Genomic DNA, 16,485 nt, shown 5'->3' with positions numbered 1-16,485 from the left:
GTTTCCTGAAATTAGTGGGAAAAATGGAATGCAGGGACCACCAAGGGGGTGGGTTGGAGCCTTGAAGGGCAATACCCTGAAATAAAAGTGGATTGGAAGCAGCCCAACTTCATAAGGACTGAAGCCCAGCTTCATCTCAGCCCCTGGAATTACATGAGAATGACCCAGGACTGTGAATGTCCATGGCTGTCTGACAGAAGCTAGTGAAAATTTTCTCTGGAGGAAGAGAATATAAGCCAGAGCTTTAAATTATTTCCATAATTTTCATAATAACATCCTGTTCTCAATAGAAAAAAATAAACAATATGGGGAGACAAAAACTAAAGACAGTAGAAACAGACCCAGACACATAACTTTAAAACAAATAAACTTAAAATATTTATGGAGATTAAAGACAAGATTGAGAATTTGGCATAATATTTCTGGAAACTATAAAAAAATCTAAGTGAAAGTTCTAGAAAATTCAGTGGCTGAAACTAAGATCTTAATGGATAAGTTTGAAGGATATTAGACAATGTTGAGGAGTATACTAATGACTTATAAGGTAGGTAAGAAGAAAATGTATTCAGTAAGGTACAGAAAGAATAAAGAAAAAAACAAGGGAATATAAAATACTTAATGCATAGAATGGTAAGGATAACATACATGTACATGGAATTACAGAGAAGGGAGAGAGAATAAGGTAATATATATGAAAATAGGGCAACATGTAAGATAATGGATGAAAATGTTCCAAACTAAAAAAGTATATCAACTACAAATACTAGAAGCCCTATAAGTAAATCCCAAGTATGTTAAATGAAAAGAAAAAAATGCTGATTGGAAGGGTCACATGCACCCCTATGTTTATCTATCAATATGTATATGTATCTACCTATGTATCTATATGTATCTATCTATACATGTTTATGTACTATCAATAATAGCCAAATCATGGAGAAAGCCCAAATGTCCTTCGACTGATGAATGGATAAAGAAGATGTATTGTGTACGCACACACACACACACACACACACACACACACACACACTGGACTATTACTTGGCAATCAAAAAGAATGAAATCTTGCCATTTGCAACAATGTGATTGAACTAGAGGGTATTATGCTAAGTGAAATAAGTCAGTTAAAGAGAAATATATGATTTCACTCGTGGAATTTAAGAAACAAACCAGATGAACATAGGTGAATGGAAGGAAAATAAAGATAAAAACAGAGGGAGGCAAACCATAAGAGACTCTTAAATACAGAGAACAAACTGAGGGTTGCCAGAGGGGAGTGGACTAAATGGGTGATGGGCATTAAGGAGGGCACTTGTTAGGATGAGCACTGGGTGTTATATGTAAGTGATGAATCACTGGGTTCTAATCCTGAAACCTATACTACACTGTATGTTAACTAACTTGAATTTAAATAAATAAATTAAAAAAAGAAAGTCACACTTTGTCATATCATAATAAAGTTACTAAAAATCAAAAGAGAAAATATTAAAACCTGCAAGAGAGAGAGAGAGAGAAAAGACAAATGAACTCCAGAGAAGTACAATTAGATTAACAACTGCCTTCACGAGAGAGGAATTAGACTAACAAGAAGACAAAAGACAGATGACAGAAGACATCTTCAAAGTACTGGATAAACAAATAAACAAACAAAAGCTTCCCCATTAGGATTCTGTGTCTGGTCAAACATCATTTAAGAGTGAAGATGCGATAAATACGTCACGAAGAAGAATTGCACTAAATGAAACTTAAAAGAAGTTCTAGGAGAAAGAAAATGCTCACAGGTGTGAGTTCTTATTTTCCTCTGACCTATCTTCTGATTCACTAATACCTCTTCAGCTTTGTCTGATTTGTGTTGAACTCATCCATTGCAGTTTCAGCTATCAAACTTTCCAATTTTAGTAGAAAAAAAATTTTTTTTCAATATATGAAGTTTATTGTCAAATTGGTTTCCATACAACACCCAGTGCTCATCCCAAAAGGTGCCCTCCTCAATACTCATCACCCACCCTCCCCTCCCTCCCACCCCCATCAACCCTCAGTTTGTTCTTAGTTTTTAAGAGTCTCTTATGCTTTGGCTCTCTCCCACTCTAACCTCTTTTTTTTTTTTTCCTTCCCCTCCCCCGTGGGTTTCTGTTATGTTTCTCAGGATCCACATAAGAGTGAAACCATATGGTATCTGTCTTTCTCTGTATGGCTTATTTCACTTAGCATAACGCTCTCCAGTTCCATCCATGTTGCTACAAAGGGTCATATTTCATTCTTTCTCATTGCCATGTAGTACTCCATTGTGTATATAAACCACAATTTCTTTATCCATTCATCAGTTGATGGACATTTAGGCTCTTCCCATAATTTGGCTATTGTTGAGAGTGCTGCTATAAACATTGGGGTACAAGTGCCCCTATGCATCAGTACTCCTGTATCCCTTGGGTAAATTCCTAGCAGTGCTATTGCTGGGTCATAGGGTAGGTCTATTTTTAATTTTTTGAGGAACCTCCACACTGCTTTCCAGAGTGGCTGCACCAATTTGCATTCCCACCAACAGTGCAAGAGGGTTCCCATTTCTCCACATCCTCTCCAGCATCTATAGTCTCCTGATTTGTTCATTTTGGCCACTCTGACTGGTGTGAGGTGATGTCTGAGTGTGGTTTTGATTTGTATTTCCCTGATGAGGAGCGACGTTGAGCATCTTTTCATGTGCCTGTTGGCCATCTGGATGTCTTCTTTAGAGAAGTGTCTATTCATGTTTTCTGCCCATTTCTTCATTGGATTATTTGTTTTTCGGGTGTGGAGTTTGGTGAGCTCTTTATAGATTTTGGATACTAGCCCTTTGTCCGATATGTCATTTGCAAATATCTTTTCCCATTCCGTTGGTTGCCTTTAGTTTTGTTGGTTGTTTCCTTTGCTGTGCAGAAGCTTTTTATCTTCATAAGGTCCCAGTAGTTCATTTTTGCTTGTAATTCCCTTGCCTTTGGGGATGTGTCGAGTAAGAAATTGCTATGGCTGAGGTCAGAGAGGTCTTTTCCTGCTTTCTCCTCTAGTGTTTTGATGGTTTCCTGTCTCACATTCAGGTTCTTTATCCATTTTGAGTTTATTTTTGTGAATGGTGTAAGAAAGTGGTCTCGTTTCATCCTTCTGCATGTTGCTGTCCAGTTCTCCCAGCACCATTTGTTAAAGAGACTGTCTTTTTTCCATTGGATATTCTTTCCTGCTTTGTCAAAGATTAGTTGGCCATACATTTGTGGGTCTAGTTCTGGGGTTTCTATTCTATTCCATTGGTCTATGTGTCTGTTTTTGTGCCATAGAAAAAATTGAGCAAATAAAAGTCAAATATGTTGGTAAATTTAAATTACCATTGACCATATAGTAGTAGTAGTAGTAGTAGTAGTAGTAGTAGTAGTAGTAGTAGTAGTTGTTGTTGTAGTGGTGGTGGTGGTGGTGGTAGTAACAATGATGATGTCATATATAATAATTACATTTGAATAAATGTAATAATCAAATACATGACAACATTAGAAAAATGACCTAAAGGGAAGCTGTGAATCACTTTAGGAGGATTTCCCAGAGGGATCATTCAGTAACCATGTTTAGCTAATGAGTCTAAAGTAAGCTTCAAGCTGAGCTTTCCAGCAATCAGGATCGACCCACAATGTCCCCTGGGCTGTCAGGTCATACTTTGCCATCTCATTGGCCACCTTAACCCACAATCCCTTCTGAAAGGCTAGACCTGAGCCTCTTCTGTCAGGATGGTGCTGTGAGCAATATATTAACACTCATACAGAGAGATATGTGCAGAAATTATTTTGTAATTATGCTGGGGGAAATATGAAAGAAATTGCTTGTTAGGAATTTTAAGTCTTCAAGTTTTCCTTTGTCATTTTATGGAATCACTAAGGGATAAGTGTAAAGATGCTGTCAAAATTTAGAAGAGTTTTCTGAAGCCTTTATTTGCAGAGGCTTTTGAGGACTGAGCTTACATGTTTCTCTTTATGCACAGAAAGTTTTTAAATAGAAAAAGCAATGCCAGTTCACATGACTGGACAGTTGTGGCACATTTTCTTTCTTGTGAATTTCTCCTGAGCTCAGTGGCATGCCCACCAACTCAGAAAAACGGGACATATTCTGCACCAGAAAAACCCAGACACGTGGTAATATTTTTCATCTGTTCTCTGATGAATTTATCTGCTTCTGTGCTCCCTGTGTAGGATCCTTTCTGCTTCAATTACTGCTGCTTCTTGTTACCCCCTCATCAGGCACTTCCTTTCTTATAGCTCTCATCTCCTCTCTGTTCCCCTGGGCTGGATATCATTGCTTCCCCGTCTCTCTCTGACATGGCATTCATTTCTGAGACCTGAAATGTTTGGTCTCCTCTTTAAAATCACCTCTCTTCCTCCTTTTGGGAAAATTAAACCCTTGCATTGGGTGTGAAGAAAAGAGAATCTAATGAGTCTTCAACATTTCAGGATTCTTAAGTCCTCACAACTCTTCAAGGTAATAATTTTTAGCTTTCATTTTACATATGAGACAACTGGGACAAGATCTTTTTTATATCTAGCTTTATTCCTTGTTTTGGGGGTGCTCAAAGGCCACATTATACCAGAAACCTGGAAGTTCAGGAAGGCTGAGAGCTGTCTGTAAGAGGTGAGAAGGGATAGGACATCAATGATAGACTTTGGGTACTTTGTGACTCAAAAATAACTCTCTCCAAGCACTCCAAATGTATGGGTCCAGAAACTAATTACATCTTTAGTTATAGGTATTCTCTGTAATTATATGCTCTGAGGTATGTGGAGGTTCAGACCAGGGCATGAGACACTATAATGGGGCAAACATTTCCAGTTGCAAAATTTTTCAGTGCCCTTCATACATCTGGTTTCATGCAAGCCTTGACTGTCCAAATCCCTTACTGGTTCCTAATCAGATCTGTTCCCTGTGAGTAGTAAAACCCTAGACTATTCTTCCCCTAAGTTTCCTTCATTCACTTATTCACTCATTCACATATTCATTTTTATCCTTTGGAGCAGTTATAATGCTAGGTACTTTTGTATGTCTCATCTTAAAAGAAGCTCCTCTTAGGCAGCTATCCTTTGGAAATTATCTAGTCAGCTAACTCCACCTAATTGTGATAATAACTGAAACTTATAGTGGTAATGTTCTCAGAGCTGTTTCTGTTCTAAATTTGGACTCACAGTCTGAATAAATGAAACATCGAGAGTAATGAAATTGCAGCACCAGGTAAAAATAGAAGTGATTTTATTTATTTATGTGATCCCTCAAGTAACTCTACTACAATACACCTATATACTTTTGAGGAAGTATGGCTGCTGATAGGGCATACTTTCCAGGTTTATCTTTCATGAAAATGTCCTTTTGCCTTTATTTCTAAGAGAGAAAATTTCCCCAAAGTTTAAGGAGTTTCTAGTGCTAGTAAGTGGGGCGCCATTTAGAGATGAGGAGCCTTTCTTTTTGGTGCCCTCCAAAATTATAATGGGTGCTTCTCTGTCTGCATTTCATGGTTTGGTTCCTTGCTTTTCCGGCATCTTCTGCCAGTGATGTTCTGCTCTCAGGATGAATCCAAGTTGCTGTAGCTAGAACTACAGTGGTGAGCAAAAGAAAAAAATTATATGGAAAATGCAATCGTTACGTGACTGGAAGTATTTAGGTTTTTAGAAATAATACAACTTAGCCTACTGTTCCCTCTTTTAGAAATCAAGGGAGAGGTCTCTATCCAACAGGAATTTTCAAGCTCCACCTTAACACTGAATTCTCACACTGACATTCAAACTTGTCTTCTGGATCACTGGATTTGAAAAGGTTTTCATTTAATTCTGTGCTAGTTATTGGTCACCTAGGTGAGAAGTACAGGCGATGTGGACTTGATTCCTAAGAATAGCTTTAATTCTAGGTGTCGTTTGGATAAATAATGGGAAAGAAATAATAAGTTCTTTGAGAAATTCAATGTGCCAGTCTTGGAGTATGAGTGCAAGAGACAGAGCAGGACATGAGGGGTCAAGATGATATAGTCAGTGGTGTTGGAGAGTCATTCTGAGTCTGTAGTTATAATCTGGGTTGTCAGTCCAGAGTAGGAAATAGAGAAAGCTAAGCTTTGGAAAGTGAGTAGGTAGTCTATATTTTCAAATGGCATAAGGGCAACAAACTAGAGCTGAAGTTGAATAGATGACACAAACTGGGGATAGAGATTATTACCAGAGTATGTTCCCATATTCATCAGCAGTTTCCCTTAATCAGTTGTATTGCATCTAGGATACCTCTATGCTGCCTTCTTTCTAATTCATTCACTTTTTCCTCACTCTGCAAATCTCTAGTCACTACTCATCTTCAGTTTCCATTAATGACCCCATTTAAATATTTATTGAAAAAATAAGCCATTAGATGGGAACTACTTCCTTCCCAACAACAAATCTATGCATGTTTGATGGATGAAGTAAACCCACTCCCACCTAAGGCCATGCTCTGCTTCTGCTCTGCAACCCAGCTGCTCTCAGACACTATTTCTGCAATTTCTCTTATTCCTCCTGCAATTTCTCCCTCTCTACTGGATTATTATCAAGAGTTTACAAAACATCGTCCAGTAGCTTTAATAATAAAACAACAACAAAAAATAAATTCTAAGACATTAAAAGGAAGAACAATAAAAGTGGACAGGGAGTTGATCTTGGGTTGGAATCCTGTAAAAAGATTATTTCAGATTTTAGGAAATCTAGAGACTTAAGGAAGTTTATCATTTCAGAGCATAAATTTTTGAGTAGGTATGAAACTTTCTGAGTGGAGAAGAACATTAAAACACTTGAGTATTTGTTAGAAGAAGAGGCTTTATCTGATTTATTTCTTATATTCTAAAGGAAATATTGAAGGCAATGAGAAACCACAGTGTTGTTTCTGAGTTCATCCTCTTCGGCCTGTCTGCTGACCCCCAGATCGAGGCTCTCCTCTTTGTACTGTTCCTTGTTATTTACCTCCTGACCCTGATGGGGAACCTGATGCTGCTGCTGGTGATTAGGGCTGATTCTTGCCTCCACACCCCCATGTACTTCTTCCTGGGACAGTTGTCCTTCCTGGATCTCTGCCACTCCTCTGTCACTGTGCCCAAGCTGTTGGAGAACCTCCTGTCTGAGAAGAAAACCATCTCAGTAGAGGGCTGCCTGGCTCAGGCCTTCTTTGTGTTTGCCACTGGGGGCACTGAATCCTGCCTACTCACTGTCATGGCCTATGACCGCTATGTTGCCATCAGCTCCCCTCTGCTCTATGGCCAGATGATGAACAGACAATTGTGTATGGGGCTGGTGTGGGGCTCATGGAGCGTGGCTTTTTTGGATTCTCTTATTAATATCCTTGTAGCTCTCAATTTAGATTTCTGTGGGGCTCAAAATATACATCACTTCAGCTGTGAACTGCCTTCTCTCTACTCTTTGTCTTGCTGTGACGTGTCTGCAAGTTTTACTGTCCTGCTGTGCTCCAGCCTCTTGCATTTCTTTGGAAATTTCCTCCTGATATTTTTCTCCTATGTTTGCATTTTGTTCACCATCCTGAGTATGAATGCTACCACAGGCAGAAACAAGGCCTTCTCGACCTGCTCCTCCCACCTCACTGCAGTGATCTTCTTTTATGGCTCAGGATTACTCCGCTATCTCATGCCAAATTTAGGATCCACTCAAGAGTTAATCTTCTCCTTGCACTATAGTGTGGTCACTCCTATGCTGAATCCTGTCATCTACAGCCTGAAGAACAAAGAGGTGAAGGCAGCTGTGAGAAGAATTTTGAGAAAACGTGTCTAGCGTTCTAATTGATAGGCTACAAAATCAGAATAATGAGGGGAGAAATGAATAGAACCACAATAAGTAGTGCCTGAATATTAAGGAGAATTTTCTGATAATCATGATCTGCAAGATGCCTTACATTGTTTCTTTAAAATGTTTAAGAAAAGGTGGAGTTATTTTCTTGGAATGATAGTCGTTCTGTCCTATTCACAGGAAAATAGATGGGTAAACCTCTTGTCTTACAATTTTTCTTACAAAATATTTAATTTATTACAGACAGTATGGTAGACTTTGTTATTGCCTGCTTACACTATCGTTACTATCCTACCAGTAACTAAACTCCATGTTGTTCAGTATAGTTCTAGAGAGACTGTTAATTATGGTGTCCCCAAATTCTCTTTCCTCCCCCACTCGTTATTCACTCATTCTTCCTGAGACAGTGGCTGGTATAGGAATGAGCACATGGTCAGTGCCACACCATTCATTCCCTTAGAAATTTTAATCTTGAGGATAGATTCAGAGAGGCAGAGGTCAGCCTTTCTCTTTGCAGCACTCTGATAGCCTATCCCAGCGCCTCTGCTGCTAAGATCACTATTGTTATCCTAGATTCTGTACTTTCAAGGAAGATTGATAAATGAATTATATTAAAAGCACGTGATTAGGGGCGCCTGGGTGGCGCAGTCGGTTAAGCGTCCGACTTCAGCCAGGTCACGATCTCACCGTCCGTGAGTTCGAGCCCCGCGTCGGGCTCTGGGCTGATGGCTCAGAGCCTGGAGCCTGTTTCCGATTCTGTGTCTCCCTCTCTCTCTGCCCCTCCCCCGTTCACGCTCTGTCTCTCTCTGTCCCAAAAATAAATAAACGTTGAAAAATAAACATTAAAAAAAAATTAAAAAAAAAAAATAAAAGCACGTGATTAGATATTTGCATCATGTCAGGTACTGTGCTAAGTATTTTACATATATTATCTCACTTAAATACCCCAACAAATGCTTTCGGTAAATACTTTAGTTGTCCTTGTTCAGAAAAGAGAACGTGGACTCAGAGAGGTAAATGATGGGGGTGGAATTTGGAATCAAATAGACTTATCCCAAAGCCTGTTTTCTTTACTACCTTGACACACTGACTGTCCCTTTGGTGCTATGAGCTACCCCAGACCCAGTTCATGAATTTCCCTTTTAATGCTTTGTTATTGTTGTTTTGTTTTATTTCACTTAAGTAAGTTAGAGTTAGATTCTGTCATTTGCAAAGAAAAGATATCTATATCTATATCTATATCTATATCTATATCTATATCTATATCTATATCTATCTATATCTGTATCTATATCTATATATATCTATATCATCTATATCTATATCTGTCTATCTCTATATATTGTAGTCTCTACAGCTGTGAGAGGGAGACACTGCTGGACAAGTAGCTCTGCCACTCAGCCCTAATAATGCTACAGAAATGGCAGAATGTGAGAGAGTCAATGGCAGAGCAAATGCTGCACTGTGCCTATGACAAACTCTAAAAAGAAACCAATAGATTTTCAGCAAAAGCCCCTTGGATCATGAAATACAATTGGAGGATTACTGAGAAGGAGATTTGGGAGATTAAAGTTATCAAGGTCAAAAATCATTATTTCTTTCTGAAATTACCTTTTAATTTTTTTTAATGTTTGTTTATTTTTTTTTTTTTTATTTTTTTTTTTTTCCAACGTTTATTTATTTTTGGGACAGAGAGAGACAGAGCATGAATGGGGGAGGGGCAGAGAGAGAGGGAGACACAGAATCGGAAACAGGCTCCAGGCTCTGAGCCATCAGCCCAGAGCCTGACGCGGGGCTCGAACTCACGGACCGCGAGATCGTGACCTGGCTGAAGTCGGACGCTTAACCGACTGCGCCACCCAGGCGCCCCAATGTTTGTTTATTTTTGAGAGAGGGAGAGACAGAGTGCGAGTGGGGAGGGGCAGAGAGAGAGGGAGAAACAGAATCTGAAGCAGGCTCCAGGCTCTGAACGGTCAGCACAGAGCCCGATGCAGGGTGTGAACTCACGAACCGGGAGATCATGACCTGAGCTGAAGTCAGATGATTAACCGACTGAGCCACCCAGACGACCCTGAAATTACCTTTTAGATTTTACTTACTTGCTTTACTTACTTACCCTTCACTTTGTACTGCCCAGTAGCAGAAAATATAAACTTAAAGAGATCAAGGGCAATCTTGATCTCTGCCAATCTTCACTACTTTTTCAAGAATATAAAATAGTTTCAAACATGTATGTTTCACAGTAAATGTATTTTGACTGTGTAAATTATAGGCAAAGAAACTGAGAAAATATATAGGGTGAGTTCTCACCAGAAGGACTCCACTGCCAAAGCAGTCTGAAATAATCATGCGTAGAATAGTCTACCATGTGAGTGCCAGTCTCTTCCTGGTGAGCCTAGTTCTGGTCCATGAATTTGCAGTGTGGCCATGGCTGGGCATGGTGGTTATGCAAAGGTTCAACATTTTCATTCACAAAGGCTATTCTGCAGTTACCATTGATGAAACTTATTATTATTTTTTGTTTAGAAATATTTTAAATTATAGAGTGGGAGAGAGGGAAGTGGGAGTGAGAGACAGAGACAGAGACAGAGACAGAGAGAGAGAGAGAGAGAGGGAGGGAGGGAGAATCCTAAACAGGCTCCATGCCCAGTGTGGAGCCCTATGCAGGGCTTGATCCCACAACCCTGGGATCATGTCCTGATCTGAAATCAAGAGTCAGATGGTCAACCAACTGAGCCACCCAGGCATCCCAAAACTTATTTTCATAAAGGTGACACACACAAATTTTGTTAGATATAGTACCAGATATTTTTCCATTATTTGTTTCTATTATGAATTAAAAATTCAATTACATTTACTACTTGGTTATTTCTAGTACATAGGAAAGTTGTGATATTTTGTATACTAATCTTATATCTGTTAACTTTGTCGAACTATCTTCCTATTTCTAATGGCTTATTTATAAATATTATTGGATTTTAAAATTACATTTTAATGATTTCATCTTGAATAAAAGCAAATAATTTTCTTTTTCTGTTTCTAATTTTTATGTACCTCATTTTTATTTTTTATGTTTATTATTTTTAAATTAAAAAAGTTATTTGAGTGTATTGGCACACAATGTTACATTAGTTTCAGGTTTTCAACACAGAGGTGATTCAGCTTCTCTATGTGTTATGCTATGCTCACTACAGTGTAGCTGTCACCATACAACGTTTTTACAATATCATTGACATATTCCCTATGCTGTGCCTTTTATTCCCATGACTTTTTCCTTCCAAAACTGGAATGTCATATATTCCTCTCCATTTCACCCATTTTGCCCATCCCCTGACCCCACTCCCCTCTGGCGACTATCAGTTTCTTCTGTGTATTTATAAGTCTGATTCTGCTTTTTTGTTTGTTTCTTCATTTGTTTTTTTTTTTTTTTTAGTTTATGCATATGAGTGAATCTGGTATTTGTTTTTCTCAGTCTGGCCAATTTCACTTAGCATAATACTGTCTGAATCCATCCACATTGTCCCAAATGGCATGATCTCATCCTATTATGGCTGCGTAGTATTTGTGTGTGTGTGTGTGTGTGTGTGTGTGTGTGTGTGTGTGTATGTGTGTGTCTGTCTGTTGATGGACACTTAGGTTGCTTCCATATCTTGACTATTATAAATAATGCTGCAATAAACATAGGAGTACATATATCTTTTTGAATTAGTGTTTTCATTTTCTTTGGATAGATACCCAGTAGTGGAATTATTGGGTCATATAGTATTCCTATTTTTTTTAATGTTTGTTTATTTTTGAGAGAGAGGGAGCATGAGCACAGGAGGGGCAGAGAGAGAGAGGGGACAGAGGATCCGAAATGGGCCCTGTGCTGACAGCAGTGAGCCTTATGTGGGGCTCGAACCAATGAACTGTGAGATTGTGACCTGAGCCAAAGTCTGATGCTCAATTGGCTGAGCCATCCAGCCACACCTGTTTTTAATTTTTTTGAGGAAACTCCATCCTGTTTTCCACAGTGGCTGTACAAGTTTATATTTCCACCAACAGTGGAAGAGAGTTCCTTTTTTCCCACATCCTTGCCAACACTTGTTATTTCTTGTGTTTTTTATTTTAACCATTCTGACAGGTTTAAGGTGGTATCTCATTGTGGTTTTGATTTGCATTTCTCTGATGATTAGTGATGTTGAGTATCTTTTCATGTGTCTGTTGGCCATCTGAATGTCTTCTTTGGAAAAATGTCTATTCAGGTCCTCTGCCCATTTTTAATTGGATTATTTATTTGGTGCTGAGTTGTATGTTTTTCATTTTTAAAGTTAATCCATGGGCCAGAACCTCTGCTACAAACATCTTTTTATTGGGATCAGTGAAAAAACTTATGTTTCAACATTAAGGATGATGTTTGTTCTGTTATTGATCAATATATCTTACATTATAAGATATATAATACACTTATAAGTGAATTCACTTATAATAATTCTCTCTTAACTACATTTTACTAAGAATTGGTGTAAAATTTTATCAAATGCTTTTTCTGTTTCCATTGAAGACCGGGATCCTTTCTCTTTTGTTTACTAATGTATAGTATCTGTCATATAATAGGCATGCAATAAATACATGTTGAATAAAAAATAAGTTTATTGAAATAGTCATATAGTTTTATTTTATTTTTTGTTTTTATTTAAATTCTAGTTAGTTAACATACAGTGTAATATTATTTTCAGTTGTACAATTTAGTGATTCAACACTTACATACAACACTTGGTCCTTATCACAACAAGTGCACTCCTTAATCCCTATCACCTGTTTCACCTATCCCTGTGCCCCCACAAACCATCAGTTTGTTCTCTATAGTTGAGAGTCTATTTCTTGGTTTGCCTCTTTCTCTTTTTTTTTTTTCTTTGCTCATTTGTTTTGTTTTGTTTCCACATATGTGTGAAATCATATGGTATTTGTTTTTCTTTGGATTAGCTTATTTTGCTTAGCCTTATACTCTCTGGCTCCATCCATGTTGTTGCAAATGGCAAGATTTCATTCTTTTTTATGGTTGACTAATATTCCATTGTATGTTTATATACCACATCTTCTTTATCCACTCATCTGTTGATAGACCCTTGGGCTTCTTGCATAGTTTGGCTATTATAAATAATGCTGCAATAAATATAGGGGTGCATGTATCCCTTTGAATTAGTGTTTTTGTATTTTTTGGGTAAATACCTAGTAGTGTTATTACTGGATCACAGGGGATGTCTGCTCTCGCTACTAATATTCAACATAGTACTGGAAGTCCTAGCCACAGCATTCAGACAACAAAAAGCGATAAAAGGCATCCAAATTGGCAAAGAAGAAGCAAAACTTTCACTATTTGCAAATGATGTGATACTCTACATAGAAAGCCCAAAAGACTCCACCAAAAAATTGCTAGAACTAATACACGAATTCAGTAAAGTTGCAGAATACAAAATCCAGTGTACAGGTATCTGTTGCATTTCTATACACCCATAACGAAGCAGAGAAAGAAAAATCAAGGAATAAATCCCATTTATAATTGCACCAAAACTCATAAGCTATTCGGAATAAACCTAACCAAAGAAGTAAAAGACCTATACTCTGATAATATTGATGAAAGAAATTGAAGATGACCCAGATAAATGGAAAAACATTCATGCTCAGGGATTGGAAGAACATATATTGTTAAAATGTCTATATTACCCAAAGCAATCTACACATTTGATGCAATCCCTATCAAAATACCAACAACATTTGTCACAGAGCTGGAACAAACAATCCTAAAATTTATATGGTTTTATTATTTTTTTTAATGCTAAATTGTATCAGTAGGTGTTCTGGTATTGAAGAATCATTGTATTCCTGAAGTCACCCTATTTAGGTGGAGTAGTAAAGACTGAATTAACTTTTGCCAATATTTAACTTAGGAATTTCCCATTTATGTTCATAAATCAGATAGTATGATTTTTTTCTTACATTCACCTGGTGTTGTCTTTTCATCAGCTTTCCTGAGATTATGTTTCACAAATCACAAAGATCACCTATTCAAAGTATCCAGTTCAGGTCATGGTAGTGGGGCATGGACCCAGTCCTGCACCTCATCCTGGGCACCTGGAGCATCCTCAGGGAGGGGCTGCTGCCAGAGGAGCTCCAGCACCACTGCTAACGTGGAAATGTGCAAGCCTGTGCCGTGAGGAGCAGGGCTCTGCAGAGAAGCTGCAGCAGGGGAGACTGCTGAGGCCCTGTGTGGCAGGTACTACCCATGGGTGAGGTAGGTCTGTCCTGGACTTTGAGCCCTTGCCTGACCCCAGCAGGACCTGCACAGAGCCAGCCTGGGGATGATTGATGTTAGGAACCCCCCCCCCCCCCACCCCCCGTAGCCTCTTGGGCAGACCCTGCCTTGGAGGGAGACTCTGAGCCTGTTGCTGCAAGGTACAGTTGCCTTCATTTGCTTCTGTGAAGGACAGTCTTGACCTCCCACTCCAAATCCAAGTCCTGTTCTTTGCACAGTTAGAGTAAAAAAATTTGGGCTATAGCCCAGATGAGTTTGACTCAACTTTTTTTGAATGTTTATTTATTTATTTTGAGAGAGAGCATGAGCAGGGGAGGGGCAGAGAGAGAGAGAGGGAGACAGAGGGTCCCAAGCAGGCTCTGTACTGCCAGTGTAGAGTCCAACATGGGGTTCGATCTCACAAACCATGAGATCATGACCTGAGCCAAAATCGAGCTGGAGGCTTAACTACCTGAGCCACCCAGGCGCCCCTCAATTTTTTTAAATATGCAAATTCCTGCCACTCATTTCCTTTGAGCTAGGGTACCTGATTGTCACCTTTTGGCTTGAGAGTTTCCAAAAGGAAGTTCTGGTCTCAAGCATGTGTGTATGTGCCCATATTTCTGGGGTTCAGCCAGTATGGGACACAGAATGGTCAGTGGCAGCAGGGTTGTATTTAAATTTTTTTTTAATGTTTATTTATTTTTGAGAGAGACAGAGACAGAATGCGAGTGGGTTAGGGGCAGAGAGAGAGGGAGACACAGAATCCAAAGCAGGCTCCAGGCTCCGAGCTGTCAGCATAAAGCCTGACATGGGGCTCAAACTCATGAGCTGTGAGATCATGACCTGAGCCAAAGTCAGACGCTCAACCGACTGAGCCACCCAGGTGTCTCGCAGCAGGATTGTATTTTAAATGGTCTCATGCACATGGTGGAAACTGGGAAGTTTGGCATATTTTTGGAATTTTGTGAAACCATTTTATAATAAATGAGAATCTCTGAAAGGAGAAAACAAGCAAAGAAAACCAAGCATACGATTCAGTGGTCTTTGGCGCATTCACAGCTGTGCAGTCATCACTACATTTCATTACTTCAAGTAACTTTAGCACCCATTCCCTCCCCACAACCCTGGCCATGAGCAATCACTAATCTGCTTTGTGCCTATATAAATTTGTTTAGACATCTAATCTTGGCATCAGTAGTATGCTTTCTTTCATTTTTGTATTTTCTTAAAATAGTTGCATAAAAAAGGAGCTATCACTTCCTTGAAGGTTTTATGAAATTTGCTTTTAAAATTTTGAGGACTTAGCTTTTTGTTGTTATTAGGGAGGGGAAATCTTGATTGCCAATTTAATTTCTTTAGTAATTAATGGTATATTTGGGTTTCATATTTGTACATGAATCAATTTTAGTGATTTCTAATTTTTCTCTATTTTCTCTTAATGTTTTTAATTTCATTGGTATTTTGTTACTTATAAAATTCAAATATTGTTTTCAAGCTTTTCCAGCATTCATTTAATTTGAAAATAAAAGATTTCAAACATACAGCAAAGTTGAAAGAATTCTACGAGTGAACATCTACAAAATCATGTCTAAATTTTACTATTAACATTTTCTTATGCATGCCTTATCAGATATCTACCTATCTGTCTATCCATTCATCAATGTACCTTTTTCAAATGCATTTCAAAAAAAGTTACAATTATATCTGTACACTTCACCCTAATCAGTATATTTCACCCTAAATATTTCAGCATGTATATCATTAACTAGAATTCAAAATTTGACTACTTCTTTTTTTCTTTTGAGGTGAAATCTATATGCTGAAATGTTGAGAGTGTTATTCAGTTAATTTTAATAAATGTAAACTGCTGTGTAAGTCAGGCTTTTTCAGATATTAAGTTACCAACACCCAAGTAGATGACTTCATATCCATTTCCAGTCAATTCTTGTTCACCACTTGTTAGCCACTGAACTGCGTTTTCCACTATAGATTGGTCTTGCTTTTACAAAAATCATATAAACAGAATCATACAGTGTCATCACTGTATGAAAGCATTTGTCTTTCTTTCTCTGACTTATTTCACTTAACATAATGCCCCCAAGGTCCATCCATGTTGTCACAAATGATACACAAATGACATTGGCCTTAGATGACACATCAGACCAGAAATGCGTAATCACAGTCACAGTGAGATAGCACCTCATACTTGTTGGAATGACTAGTATCAAAAAGACAAGAGGGGTGCCTGGCTGGCTCAGTTGGTAAAGCATACAACTCTTGATCTTGGGGTTGTGAGTTCAAGACCCACGTTGGGAGTAGAGATTATTAAAAATTTTTGTTTTTAAATAGACAAGAAATAAATGTTTGTGAGGATGTGGAGAAAAGGGAACCCTTGTG

At 38.3% G+C, this 16,485-nt stretch overlaps 1 protein-coding gene across 1 annotated transcript; it reads left to right on the top strand.

The window, feature by feature from the left end:
• Positions 1 to 6,878: 6,878 nt before the first annotated feature.
• On the top strand, positions 6,879 to 7,796 carry LOC123591253 (olfactory receptor 8S1-like). The gene has a single exon (XM_045465226.1). It carries the CDS (start codon positions 6,879 to 6,881, stop codon positions 7,794 to 7,796), a length of 918 nt encoding a protein of 305 aa, XP_045321182.1.
• Positions 7,797 to 16,485: the final 8,689 nt, after the last annotated feature.

This window comes from Leopardus geoffroyi, chromosome B4, assembly GCF_018350155.1.
Source record: "Leopardus geoffroyi isolate Oge1 chromosome B4, O.geoffroyi_Oge1_pat1.0, whole genome shotgun sequence".
Classification (NCBI taxonomy): domain Eukaryota; kingdom Metazoa; phylum Chordata; class Mammalia; order Carnivora; family Felidae; genus Leopardus; species Leopardus geoffroyi.
The sequence above is the reverse complement of the archived record's forward strand: the minus strand, read 5'-3'. Positions and strand labels throughout refer to the sequence as shown.